General features: G+C 39.4%; 1 protein-coding gene across 1 annotated transcript in view; it reads right to left on the bottom strand.

Moving 5' to 3' along the window:
- Nucleotides 1-14,152, bottom strand: part of DNAH11 (dynein axonemal heavy chain 11) — a 101,683-nt gene that overhangs the window by 57,435 nt on the left and 30,096 nt on the right. The window contains 1 exon segment of the mRNA XM_042044477.1: nt 8,376-8,597. Within this exon segment, the coding sequence (XP_041900411.1) occupies nt 8,376-8,597 (222 nt within the window).

Here is a 14,152-nt window from a genome sequence, read left to right on the forward strand (position 1 = left end):
TTTTTTTTTGTTTTTCTGCTAACCTACCAACCATTTTGTCTGACAGCTATTCAAGATATATTTTAACCAGAGGGGTCTTGTTAATCTGATCTGGATAGGGGTGATAAGACAAAGTGGAAGACAAATATTAGAGGGCTTAAATTTCAATCACATGGAAGGTCTTGAGGGCTCTCCTGATTTGCTGGGCTCCTGAAATCTTACAAAACCTACAAATTTTACCTTTTCAAAACGTGACTTTTTGATTTGACAAAGCTATAATATAATTTTAACAGATGACTGTAGAGATCAGAAATCTCTCCACTCACTTTATTTTTCAATTTGTTTGAGCCAACTTTATTCTTTTTCTTTAAGAAAAATACTAAACAATGCTTCATTTGATATTCTTCTATAAAGCTCCAGAGTGCAGGGTAAAAATGGCTCAGTGTTCAAGTGCCTGGCTAGATAGTGCCTGGAGCTGTGGGTCTGTCAGCCAGCACAGCATGCAGCACATGAAATTGTCCAATTACCATTTGGCCATCAACAAATCAGAAATCAGAGAAAAAGAGCATTTTAATAATTTACTAGCAGGGGCTACTTTATTGAAAACAGACTTTAAAATCCTTTTTCTGTTGACCATTTTTTTAAGGTCTTCAGCTGACAAAGTGGGAATAAGCCAGCCAGCTCCCATTATTAGCCTCATACAGCAGCATCAAGATGCAATGTTATGCAAAGACTGCAGCTGAGAATTTCATTTGCATAAAAGCACACAGAATTTTAGTTTTTAATAAAGAAATCGCTGGATTATGGGTTGTCTTCAGAATATGCAAAAGGGATTATGGAACACATACGTGGGTCGGATGGGGTAAAGGCTTCCAAGCAGTTTCCGCTCCTTTCTGTCTTTGTGGGCTGATCACCCACCAATGAACTGTAAGCAGAAGCACTGACTGGGGGCTAAGTGGCACTAGCCTCACAAGGAGGTGACAACACCTGATGGAAAGGCTTCACATGTGTTCCTCCTGCTTTCATTACCCCTCAGCTGGTCACTGGCCACCCACAAAATCCCTGCGTACGGAGCTGCCTCTTCTCTCTCCCTCGGTTTAGCTTTTACTGTGGCACTTGCTTCCCCTCCCACCCTTTTACTGTAGCCCCACTACACTCCCCCTCCCTCCAGACTTGGTCTTTGCTTAAATGGATAGTCCCCTCTTTCCAAAGGCAGCTAAAGAGCTCAAAGAGCTTCTATGCAAAGAAAAAACCATAAACCCCAGTTTCAAAAATCAGGTAGTTTCAAAGAAACACAAAAATGCCACCCACAAATAATGAAAAGGTGATGCAACAACCATGTTTTGTTTGCAATAAAATCAAGATTATTTATAAAGAATGAAAGAAAAAGTTGTGACTTTCACAGTTTACCTGGAAAGTTACTGCCTTCCTTCTTTCTTAAGAAAGCTTCTGCATGCTATCAGCCAAGTGCTCCATGTGTTGTGACATCCTCTTGCTTTTTTCATCTAGGATATTATAAAGAATTATTTGCTCCAGAAGACTATTTGGAGTGGTGTAATTGTACTGCCTCTTGTTGTGATTGTACTTGGCACTCAGCACATTCACACTGGTGTGGGCAGAAGCCATGAAATCACCATAAACCATGGAGTCCTGGATGAGTGGCTGTACATAACCAAGGAAAAAGAACAAATGGAAACACAGAAACAAATGCTTCCAAACTTAAATATATCTATATGAGTTAAGTATATCCATACATGTTTCTAAGGATGTCTCGTTCACAAAACTCTTCAATCTACCCTAAATATAATGTTGTCATCATGTAAAAAACATTAAAGCAAAATGAGTGTTCCCCTACTGTTTTGCATATAAATTAATTAATTTTGCACTGGCATTTATCAAGTCTTCATCTCCACAGAAGCTCAGCGCTTCAACATACTTTATTATTTTTTGATAAACGCTCCTAAAAACTAGAAATAGAGATTAAAGCAGTTCACTATACTGCTATATGCAGAGTTAATACTCTATGGATGTTCTACTTCACCTCTGGAACTCCTGCCTAAGAGAAATCCTCTACCAGTTACAGAGATACGGTAGAGTGGTTGCTCTAATCACACTGGTCCCCCCACATTTGATATATCATCAAATTCCTATTTGGAGTGACGTGCATTTTTGCCATTAACTTCAGTTTGAACAGAACAGGACACCACAATTTAGATTTCTGAAGTTGTACCATCCCTGCTTATCTGTGCTTCTGAAAGATAGACTAACAAATTGTAATGAAGGTAGGCTTTAGACCACTGTGGAGTCCTTCCAGAAGCTGAGCCTCTAGATACCAAAAAAGGCAAAAAACCAGGAACATTTCTGTGCTAAAATGACCTTCTATCAGCTTCAAGGGGTATTTGACCAGAAAAGTACCTATGACTTCATGGAATTCAGATTCACTCCAAACTCTGACAGTGGACCCCCTTCTCTATGTGCCACCCAGGCATGAAACCACCAGCTATAACTCCAGCTCCAAGCAAATCTCAGCACACTGCAGAAGGGACCCCAGAGCATTACTGTGGTCCTGTGTTGGGTCCCACATCCCCACGTGGGGTTTCTCTCTCATCACAGGGACCAAAATGCAGCCAGAGACTGGAAATTTCTTTTCACAAACTATATAAAAATCAAAACAGGCCAGGCACATGTAAAACAGCTCCAGATGGTCATTAAGTCATGTGCTTCTGATCAAAATGCAGAGGTTAAATGCCTGTCTTTATTCACCTCTGACAGCAAGAAGAGGGGTTCAGGATCAAAACTCAAAGGTGCTTTTTCTAAATTTGTTGAAAACTGAACTAGCAAATACAAGATACCACTCCAGTCCTTTGAATTAGAGTATACTTTCCCAGGATAAACAAGAAATAAGAAATCCCCAGAATTAATTTTTGTTTGTTTTAAAGGACGCTATCCACATATATTATGAGAATAAATTCACATACGTGTCTAAGCAAGAGTACTCTATGCAAAATTAAAAGGGAAATTCTAAGAAAACCCATTTAACTTCATCACTGTAACTAACTTTCATTTTGTCCTCTATGACTTCTAGCACACTTAAACTTTATAATTTGTGGAGTCACATCTCCCTCATTTTAATGATTATTTATTGCATTCTGTACAAGACGAACCCAGTTCAATTAATCAAGGGAAGCCTAAAAATCAATTAATATGAATTAAATGAGCTACACCAACTCTTAGGAAAGTCACACATAATTTACCAAAGCATTGTCAATAATGCTTAGGGAACTTTGGGAAAATTGCTCGTGAGTGGCTGTTGATGCAGTCAAATGTTTTAAGCCTACATCATTAATATTTCAATCAGGTTGATGCAGTAAGACTTGCCATTTTTCTCAGTAAGAAAACTCATTATTTTCTTGTGCTTTTTCGGAGCTAGTTTAGAAGAATACTTATTTCACCTATGATCAGAAAAACAGAAATTAAAGCAAGAACTAAATAAAGAATAATTTGCATTTAAGGAAAGCAGAGGTAAATTGCTTTACAAATAGGAAAAACCAGAACATCATTAGTGGAAGCAAAGTAGCATAAATTCATCTTTTAAAAAATTGTTTGTAAAAGCAAGGCTAGTCAGCAGGAATAGACATTTTATGCAGATTTGAGCAGCATTTAACTTCCAACTGAAATGTGTTTCAGCCCTTTTCTCCCTTTTTCATTGTTTGTGACACATACGGACCCTGCAGTACCTCTCTTCGCAGTGAAAGACAACCTCCTTACACATGATCCTTATGAGAGGTCTCTACTCAGCAGCCCTGAAAAGCCCTCTAACAACAGTTTCATTTGTAAATCAGTGAGGGACGGAGTGGGTTCCGGTGGAGCTGGAAGTGGCCCGAGACAACTTGTCTCAATGGGGCAAAATAACTATTGTTATCGAGCTTAACAAAATGGCACAGCATGGGAGCCACGCCGAGCCAGAGAGCAGCTGGTTGTAATTCACACTGGTTTTCAGAAAACACTAATCGTTCCCGAACAGACCTCTTTGAGGATTGGTCTTCCCTGCATTTTCAATTTGTCACTTTCTCTTATGATAAGGTCAGCGGTGACAGCACTTCCTGACATTAACAGCTGTGGCTTTTAAAAGGGTCATTGTGGAACTACTAATTGCAGTAATTTCATTAGCATAAATTATTTATTCTGCCATTCATTTATCTCCAGGATTTTTTTTTTTTAATACTACATTGTACTTTTCAATATATGCCCATTCAGGGTTGTAGGCAAAGGAAATTATTATTGCTAATTTAGCCTTCTTTATGGGTGAAAAAAAAAGCAAACAAAAAAGAGTTGATACAGTAACAAAATCTGATTTAACAGCAGTTCACCAGAAAACATAAAGTAGCTTGAAGCCAATAATGACGATTAGGCTGGTACAAATCAAAGCCATTCATTAGTGCTAAAGACAACTGAGCATTAAACCTATATACATTCTGAAAGAAAATATGAGGGTGAAGTAGGTTCATTCTTATACAATCTCTCTACTCTAGGCCTTGGCTGATTGACTTTAAACATGAAAAAAACCCCAAGGCAAGTTACGAGCAGTTTATACAGGAATTTTCCTGCATCCTCCCTCTATCTTTTCTCAGGATGCAAAATAGTCATTACTATCAAATATATAAATCTCAACTCTTTGCAGTTAGGTTGAGCTAGCTGAAACATGCCAAGCAAAGAACAAAATAGACCAGTGTCACTGAAAATTAACACATGTTGCAGGCAATTATCAAAATTGAGAAAAAAAGCCAAGTCAGTGTTTGCTTGAAGGAAAAGGTACCTGGGAGATGTGAGTGGGTGGACAGGAAGGAGTTTAAGAGGCAAGGAGAGAAAGCAAAATATTACTCCAGGTGGCTTCTTTGACACACTGCATGTTGTAAAATACCTTGGAGTAGGATGAGCTAAGAGCATAATGAATTTATCCTTGGTATGCTTAACAATGTGTGCTGCTTGGTGCTAAGCAGCAGAGAAGCAGCATAAAAACCAGCAACAATAAAATACTCAAAGATGATAGAGATGTATATGGTTGTTATTTTCAAAGAGGTGAATTAAACAATCCTGATCCTTTTATTCTGCACTAAGTCATATGTGACACCAGATGAAAGTGAGAAAGGGGGGGGGGGGTGCCTGTCATGCTGAACTTGGACACAGATTATTTTAAAATACTGTAGATCGTGCCTTATATCAAATGAGGTATAAAAGCACCTTTGTAAGTTCATGAAGCTCAGTACATGGATTTCAGAGCTGCTACACCCTGTTCTTTTCTTGTGCTCCTTTAAAATGAGGTTTAGCAATTTCAGTACTGAAACAGAAGAGGGCTCTTTTCCTCTCCTCTCTCCCAAGAAATCAAAGACATCAGAATTGATTAAATTTCTGATATTTTCCATTTCCCTTCAAATACCTCTGAACTCACTGTTTCTTGCCCTTAATGTCCTTCCAGTTGAAAAGGGTCTCACAATGCCTCCTTCCAACAGGCACCACGATCAGGGATGATCGCTTGTTCTTTCTGTTCAGATACTTTCACACCGGGCAAAAGGGACATTCACAGCAGCACCCTCCACGGAACAAACTGACCGTGCAGCTCACCATCTCCCTGCTGAGCTCAACCTGACCCATTTCTTTCCCTGGATAGCCTGTGTCTTCCAGAAGGGTTATTGTTTTGAAAACAAAGAGGTAGAGAAAAGAAACCCAAACAAACCCCCCAGAAACTTCCTTCTTGGTTCCCACAATCACTGTGAGTTTTTTATGGTTTTCCTTCACCATTTAAACCCAGAAATTTTCTATTTTTTGTTAAAGCAACATAAATATGATGCCGTATTTGTATTGAACCCTTAAGAGAAAAAATTATCATTAGCTTAACTTCAAGCTACCCTAATTAAAAGTAATCTGTAATATTGTTATACAGCATTAAATAAAAATCCTTTATCAACTACTATTCCTCAACTTTTTGAAAGTGTAGAAAAGACAATTAGGAGCTAAGTGTCAACTATGACAAAATAATCACTCAGCAGTAGACCTCACACTGCTGATCAACAATAAGGGACAGGATGACTGCAGTATGTTTCAGAAGCCCAGGAATAAGTGAGCACTTGCTAACAAGATTTCCGTGCTAAGAACAAAGGACTTCCCTGAAGTATCTAAAATGGAGCAAGCAAAATGACACATTAGCACACCAGCACTAGAGAGAAGGAGAGGAGACCACTTCCCAAAAATCTTTGATGGAGAGGGGACGGCAGACTCTAGCATTCCCTCTTCTTCAGGGTGGTCCTTTTCCCCCCAGCCCCTCTCATTCTTTAGATATCCTAATACATCTCTGCAGCTGTCTTGTTGCCCCTCCCTTTACTAACTTGGTCATTTTGCCTTGACTTTCCTTTTACTCCTTCTCAGACCCTTTGCTTTACACCTCTCCTACCATTCTGGTTCAGTTTGGCATTTCCTTACTGTCTCCTCTCCCCCCCCATAGCACTGACATGGCTTCTCTGTTATTTCAACGCCTCTGTTCTGAGTACACTTTCCTCATCACTTTAAAATCTTTCCCCTGCCTCATCCTATTATTTTTTGCATCCTGCTCTTTGTTTGTTGGTCTTTCCATCGGCTGCATATGACTCATGCACCCAGTACTGGTTCATGTACATTGATGACACAAACCCCTTAATTCCCTGTCAGTAAAGCATCATGTTATTTTGTTAGTTGACATTTATGTCACTTCCTGGGAATCAAACAGTAAAGATACTCACCAGGAACAGTTAACACCAATTTGAAAAAAGGAACTCATTAACAGTTGCTAAGATCAGTGAAATCTTAAATATCTAAAAAGAAAAGAATGATAGAGGAACATAATGCTTATTTTTTTTTAAATAATCCCCCCCAAACATTTTATCAATATACTATATATTAGATGTATAGATGTATAGTTATTATATATTTATATACAGCAATATTGAATGACTAAATTCTGGTGACCAGATGTATTTTCATAGGAGAAAAATATAATTAGATAAGGACATGAGAAAAGAATATATTTAAGTCAAAGTAAATTCTATTTTCTTTTCTCCATTAAATCCTCTCTGTTTCTTTCAAATAAGAAGTTAGTATTGCATAAAAAATTAATGCAATTGGATATCCCGGGTGGGGCCCCCCCCGCCCCCTCCAGCTCACCAGACAACAAATAACTATGCTGATGACACTATACATCTCTGTTAAAATAAAGCAGGAGCAGCTGATGGAACATACAAATGCCAGGTTTATTTGCAAACATCTCTCCCTCCCCCGCAGTCCTACAGGAGGCATCCGTGTGCCGCCGGAGTGCGGAGCCAGGACAGCGCAGGAGCAGCAGCCAGGGAGCCTGGACTGAGTCCCGCAGCCCCGCTCCCCTCACGGCCCCGGGGACAGGGAATGCCCGCGGGTTCCCTGGAAGCAGCACAAGACATCCCTTCTCCTCTCCTTCACCTTCATTTCACCACTACTGCTGTGTTTTGTATGGGTCTGAATGGAGGATAAACACTGCAAATGCAGAGAGAGCTGCCTGGTGCTACATTCGACTAAAACCAGATGGCTCTTCCCTGGGAATTCCTGAAATCCTCAGTCTTACATGATCAAAACCCCCCTATCCAAATAAATGGTCCCAAATATAATATAAATATAATCTCCAGAAGGAAACTTCTGCAATGGCAATTGGTGAAGGAAAGTAAGCATTTTCCAGATCTCTGTGAGTAACTCCAGCAGTCTCACTGCCAGCATGGAAGTTGCTGCATGTTGTTCCATGCTAGGAAGGACATCAGAGGCAGCTGGCTAAAACTCTTAGAAGAATATGAGAATATTCCTTTCCCCTGAAGAGAAACTCACTAATGCATGTGGTTTGTTTGGGGCTTTTTCTGAAAACAAACATGTTACGCTCTGCATCAACCAGCAACAAAAAGAGAATAATTGCCCAGATATTAAAATGCTAAATGTATTTGCCATGTAGTGCCATGGATTGCCTTTACAGGGGAAATCTCCACCTTTCTATTTGCTGAATAGACGGAGAACTCTTTGGTTCACCTGGACTGTGCATGGCAATATTTCAGTCTCACTTGCTACAGCTCTAGTGAATATATTTAACTGAATTGGAAAGGGCTAAATAAACTCTGTATCTATAAGATCCTAAAAAGACTAGAATGGAAGGATTCTGCAAAGACAGTGTTATGAATTACATACTTCTCTTTCCCTCACTTCTCTGCCTGTGCTAGACAGCCCCCTAAACTCTCCTGAAGGCAGTGACATACCATTAAAATTCAGCTTTTAGCAGGGGTGAACTTGAACAACACCAAAGGCAATAAGTATGCAGGAAGGAGTAAATTTTTTTCCCCAGCCTATTCAGTTATCGATCTTTCAGTGATCTCCGTTGCTTTTTTAGGAAACTGATGGGCTTGAAACTGTACCTCGACCCCTTCAGCTTCCTCAATGAACCTCCTGCTGCTGGAGGGAAGGGCCTCCCATGGCCACTCATGAAGCCAGTCAATAGCAGGGCAGTTAACTATGGCTGGGAAGTTCTCAGCTCACTCTCACAGCATGGCACTGATGGGACAGAAACACACGACAATGTGCCAGAGAGGAGGGAGGGAACAGGGAGAGAAAAGAATCACACGGCAAGTTGAGGCCATCAAAGAGAGGCATGCAATGAACCATGGTCCAGCACCAGCCAGTACAGAGCTGAGGCTCCAAGCCAAATTTGGCAGATAATAAACTTTGTCAGCAACCCTGGGCAGATAGGTTTTGCACCCTTTCCCTTGTACAAACATGGCACTTTTGCAGCTTCCTTCTGCTCTCTCCACGTTGGCATCAGTTACTCAGTTTGATAGCTATAGATGATAAGGCAGGCACAGGGACTGTCTGGCATGCAGACAGCCAGAAGGTGCACATTCAGCTGGCCATGGTGACAGAAACCCAGTTCTTGACTTTATAAGTCTATTCAAGTCTCTTCCTGACACTTTAATATGCAGTGTGACCCCTCTAAAAGAGCAGGAATAGGAATTTTAAGGGATGATTCTTAATAGAAGTGTAAAGAGATGCCCAAAAAGGGTAGGCCAAAGTATTCAAAGGAAAATAAAACTGTGACTGAGTCTTGATATCACCAGGTCTACACAAAGCAACTGGCATTTGAGAAGGAAGGGTTATTCTAGTCCTCAGCTGTATCTTGACCCTATTTACTGCAGGTAGCACATGCTTTGGCCATTGCATATGCTCTTGGTTAATTGGTAAAATGCCAGACATCAGGCTGTTAAGACAAGAATGGAGTATCTCCTATATGCTTCTTACAAAAAGGAGCTATTTCTATTGTACAGGGCCTCTCAAACCATATGGCATTGATGTTGTTAATTCCAATAGAAAATAACCAAATGGTTTCAGAAGAGTTTATAACTTGTACAACAGCCACAAGTGCCAGGACAGAGCCCAGTCAGGCATGCCAGGGAAGTGACAAGTTTATTTTTCCTTTGGACTAATTGGGAACTGACATTCCTATTAAGAGAAAACTGGATAAAAAAGGAAGAAGAGCAGAAAGCTGAAAGAAAATAAGTAAAAAAAGAGGTGATGAAAGGAAGAGGTTGAACTGGCTCAATACTTCACTGAGTTTTAAAGCAATCAGATAGGAGAGATAAAGGAATGAGGAGAAAGCAACAACAGAAAAAAGGTTCAACAGTATCTGGAAAGAAGATTGAAAGGAAAATGGAAAAGAATTGCTACTATCTCATAGTTTCTAAAAATACATCTCTGCACTAGAAAACACAAGACAGGAATTTACACAAATAACCTAGATACTAGAACCGAGTCAAACCAAGAATACCCAGGTTGTCTAAGAACGTCACAAAGATAGACCAATCAGCAAGTTGGCTTAAGGTACAGAAAAAATGATCTACTTTAAATGTTTGAAGAGGCAAATAGCAGAAATGTCCATGTAGAATTCCAGACAAGCGGTGAAAATTACACTAAAACTGTACAAAGACACAGAAAGATCTTGGAATTTACTGCTGATGAGAAAGATGGGCACACACAGAAGAAACAACCAAAAAGATAGAAGAATAAATGGTGTCTGCCACAAAACTGAATCAGAGAAGAAAAAATGTAGGGGAAGAATCTGCTAGGTCTTTTTCGCAATCTTGAACACTGCTGAGTTTCCTGAATTTGTTTCCTGGTTACACTATGTGTCCTTCAGTTAGACATTGTTTCTCCCTCACATCACCGCATTTTCTGGGAAAAATCTACAGTCACTTGTAATACCAAGACTCATGGTGTCTCAGCTCCATGTTGAAGCCCAGGGAACTTAATTTTCTCTTTTTTTATTCCTCTAGTAGCCACCTTCTCAGATCTGCACACCATCTCTGCCGTGGTAGCAGCAGCAATGGAGAGCCTGGAGAGATCTGTCCCTGCTTTGATGTGTTTCTCACAAGTGCCCTTGCTATAGCAGTGGTGCCAAACTCAATCTATCACTCCTCCAAAGCTGCAAACCATACACAGACTTGCTTGAAGTTTCGTCTTCTACACCCTCCTACACTCCTCACATTGCTCATATATGAACTTAACTCCTTAAGTACTGGACTGCAAGAAGAGTTCAAATCAGAGTCCTGGGACGTTTGCCAGAAGCAAATCAGAATTTAGTGTTTTCTTTAGTCTTGTATCCTAAGTAATATTTTATTCTCCCTAAATATTGAAAAATTGTTTGTATGGGATGATTACTGTTTATATCAATCTTATGTTGAACTTTAGGGGAGAGGTTGCTTTCCCTATCCAGTGTAATTTGTTAGGAGCAATTTAGAAGAATTGTATGTATAAGGAGCTGCATTAGTTTATATGAACTGCAGATACCTGAGAAGGTAAGATGGGAATTTTAGGACTGTTTACTTGAAACCTTATTCCAATATCTAAATTCTAGATTTCCTGACACCCAGAACTCCTCTGTTCTCCCCTTGTCCTTGGCAGATGTATTCAAATGCATAAGCACAATTTTACAAGTACAGGTTTACAAAGCAGTAGACAACTATTGAATGAAACTGTTACGAAGGCTAAGAAGAGAGAAAGTAGATGAATTCTGCAAAACTGAATTCTAGAAACCTGACAGAGAATGAAGAGAAATTATCAAATCCAATAAAAAGGTAGTGATAGGTAAAATGAGTCACACAAAAACTTCGTAGATTATTGTGACAGGATGAAGAAAAATGTCTCAATCATTTAATAAATTACTTCTTGGAATAGCTAGTCCTAGAGCTCAGACCATAACATACTATTCATAATTTCCATTATTTTTCCTTAAAACACATAGCTGAGAGATTTTTACTACATTGTATTGTTAGGCAGGAAATTCCAGCACAGCCCTGGATATAATATGATACCCTGATAACTATCTATTTGTTAATTACTTTTTGTGAACAAATACATAGGATACAGCTTATACTTGAAAAGGTAGTCATAAAAAGAATGTAACCAGATCCTGACCACAGCATAACCCTTCTTTCTCCTTTAGTTGTAGCGAAGTTTGGTAAATTCTCACCATAGATTTGATGTGGCATGTTTTCGGGGTTCATTTGAATTCCCCCCAGTGAATTCCCTATACTACAAAGGACCTTGTGCACTGCTTGCTTTGCACACAGAAGAATGAAGATGCCATGTGATCTGATAGCAAGAGAGCTGTGAGGAAAATTGAGTAATTATTACTGACTACATTTTGAACAATCTTTGCATAAGCAAGAAGGTCTTATTTTGAAAACATTTATCTTTTGTCCAAGCCATACATTACAGCTTAATTTGACAGAAGGAAAAAACCCAAGAATAGGAAAGAATAGGAAATTCTCCATGTAAAAAATGAAGAATATCTTGCAAGACAACCAGGATATAAATATTACAGTGAAGAAATCATATAGAAATAGAAATATGTAGTAAGTTCTCCAAGATAAACACATCCCTTTCTTTGAGGATTTTTGAGATTTAAACACACACAACTGAGTAATGAAGACAATCATTGTGGAAAAAAGAACTGTTATCTTGTGAAATCCATATCAACTTCCATGAAGCATTCGCCACTCTGAAGAACACAATCCCCCTGTTTTCTCAAGTGTCCATTTGAGCCTCACACTCACATGTCACTCTCACTACTGATGTGCATCTTACACTATATTTTTTGGTCCAACCTTCTCCTGCTCTTCTCAAAAATGCAAGCCCTCTAGGTTCACTAAGTGCTTTGAACAGAGCAAGACAAAAGACTAAAGAGCATCTTGGCACATACTTGACCACTGGTCTGATGGAGCCCATCCTATTTCAGCGTTAGTGCACTCTCATGGTTTTCCCATATGAAGCTAAGCAGTGCTGCTGCAGGAGTGAGGAGCTGCACAGACCAGGAATCAGTCCTGACCAGCTCTACGCCACCACCATCATTTTGTGAACAGAGCACAGGAAAAGCTGTGCAGGAGCAGGAAAATCCATATGGATGCCAGCCATTTCATGCTACTAGTCCTCAGGACCACAAAATGCCCTTCGTAGTTTTACTAATACAGATGTATCCTTAAAAGTCAGCTCTCTCAGTGCTCAAGAAGAGATGGCTGACATCCAAATCAGAAAAGCCTGGAGCTTTTCATACAGAAACAGGAACTCTGTAAGAGCCTGCCAACTGCAGAAACAGATGTTTTCTGTGCTACAGGACTTGGAAATCCTCGATAGCTACTCCCCACTGAACCAAACAAAACAAACATCAAAAAATAAACCCGAACCAAAAATCAAAACAAATCTGGGGTCAGTATTAGTTTAACACAGAATCATAAACCCTAAAAACATACTTCTTTTTGGCTGGGACTTAAGCACTCAAGCAGATAGATATGTATTTATGCCCTCAAAGGAAAAACCATGAGAGCTGGCCAAAAGCTGAGCCCTGATGGGGCTTCACAAGTTCCTTGCAGATTCACAGATAAAAATAGATGTTCTGTCAGTGGCAAAACAAACCAAAAGGAAAAGGTTAATGTGTCCTAATGAAAGAGGATTTGGAAATGAAAGATGATAATTTAAAAGAAAATTAATCATAAAAATATGGACAAGATTGCCTGTGGCAATTCAGGACACCCACTCTGCCTATGTTTGACTTTAATTCTGGTTGAAGCATGAAAATACTGTACTGCTAAGTTCCACAGCAAATAGGGAGCCACCTAAATCCTGACAGGACTATAGAAAGAGGAGATCATTGTAAGGATGTGATGACTAAAGTAGTCATGCCAAGTTGGAAGGAAATTGGAGAAATGGCATTCCCCTAAAGCAAATTTCATTCTTAATGCTGGGACTTCACAACAGCCACTGAGGGACTGTAAATTTTACATGAGGAAAATACACTATGAAGAAACTTGCTCAAGGAAGGAAGAGCAAGTATTTGTAGTACCCATCAGCAGCTCACGAAGAAAATTGGATACACATGGACTGAACACAGATTCAGTTCAAAAGAAAAATCACTTAGCATGTCTGACTTTAGAATATATAGTAATGTTGAAGAGCACTGAGGAGACTGAAGTGAGAACCTGGAAAACATGCAAAGATGAAAGGCTGCAAAGAGTATACTTACTAGAAAGAGTACATTTGGGGGTATGATTGTGTAGGGCATGAGGGCTGTGAGGCCTTTGGTCACAGTGTTCACATCTTTGGGGAAAAGCTGATGGGTTACCATGACAAGTAAAGTAAAGTATAATAAAATCAGATGGAGCTCCAGAAACAGCAATACTGACTGAACTCATCATATTCATGCTTTTGAGAAATAATTGCTTCTTCTGGCCTTTACTTTTCCAAGAAATTTTGGTAATGTGCCGAGTATTTAAGAGTGATTACTGCACAGAGATTTGGGATATTGAAAAAATTCTGGAACCCAAGTATATTGCTGAGCCTTAGAAATGTCTCATCTTGTGTGTGCCTTAGACCCATCAGTGCATTAACATTTACAATGTTCAGCCATCAACTTTGTTTGCTTGAGCATCATTCTTCCTTTATAATTTATTTCATCATTCATTATGAAAGTTCTTAAAATTCTCATGTGCATATCTGTCCTCACACACCCTTCAGCTGTGGACCCATATTTTATAATGGTGCAACCCATTGTCTTCACCTGATGTACTTTCAACTTAAATTTGCACCT

This window comes from Corvus kubaryi, unplaced genomic scaffold, assembly GCF_017639235.1.
Source record: "Corvus kubaryi isolate FWS band 111438036 unplaced genomic scaffold, C.kubaryi_AGA036_p1.0 37398, whole genome shotgun sequence".
Classification (NCBI taxonomy): Eukaryota; Metazoa; Chordata; class Aves; order Passeriformes; family Corvidae; genus Corvus; species Corvus kubaryi.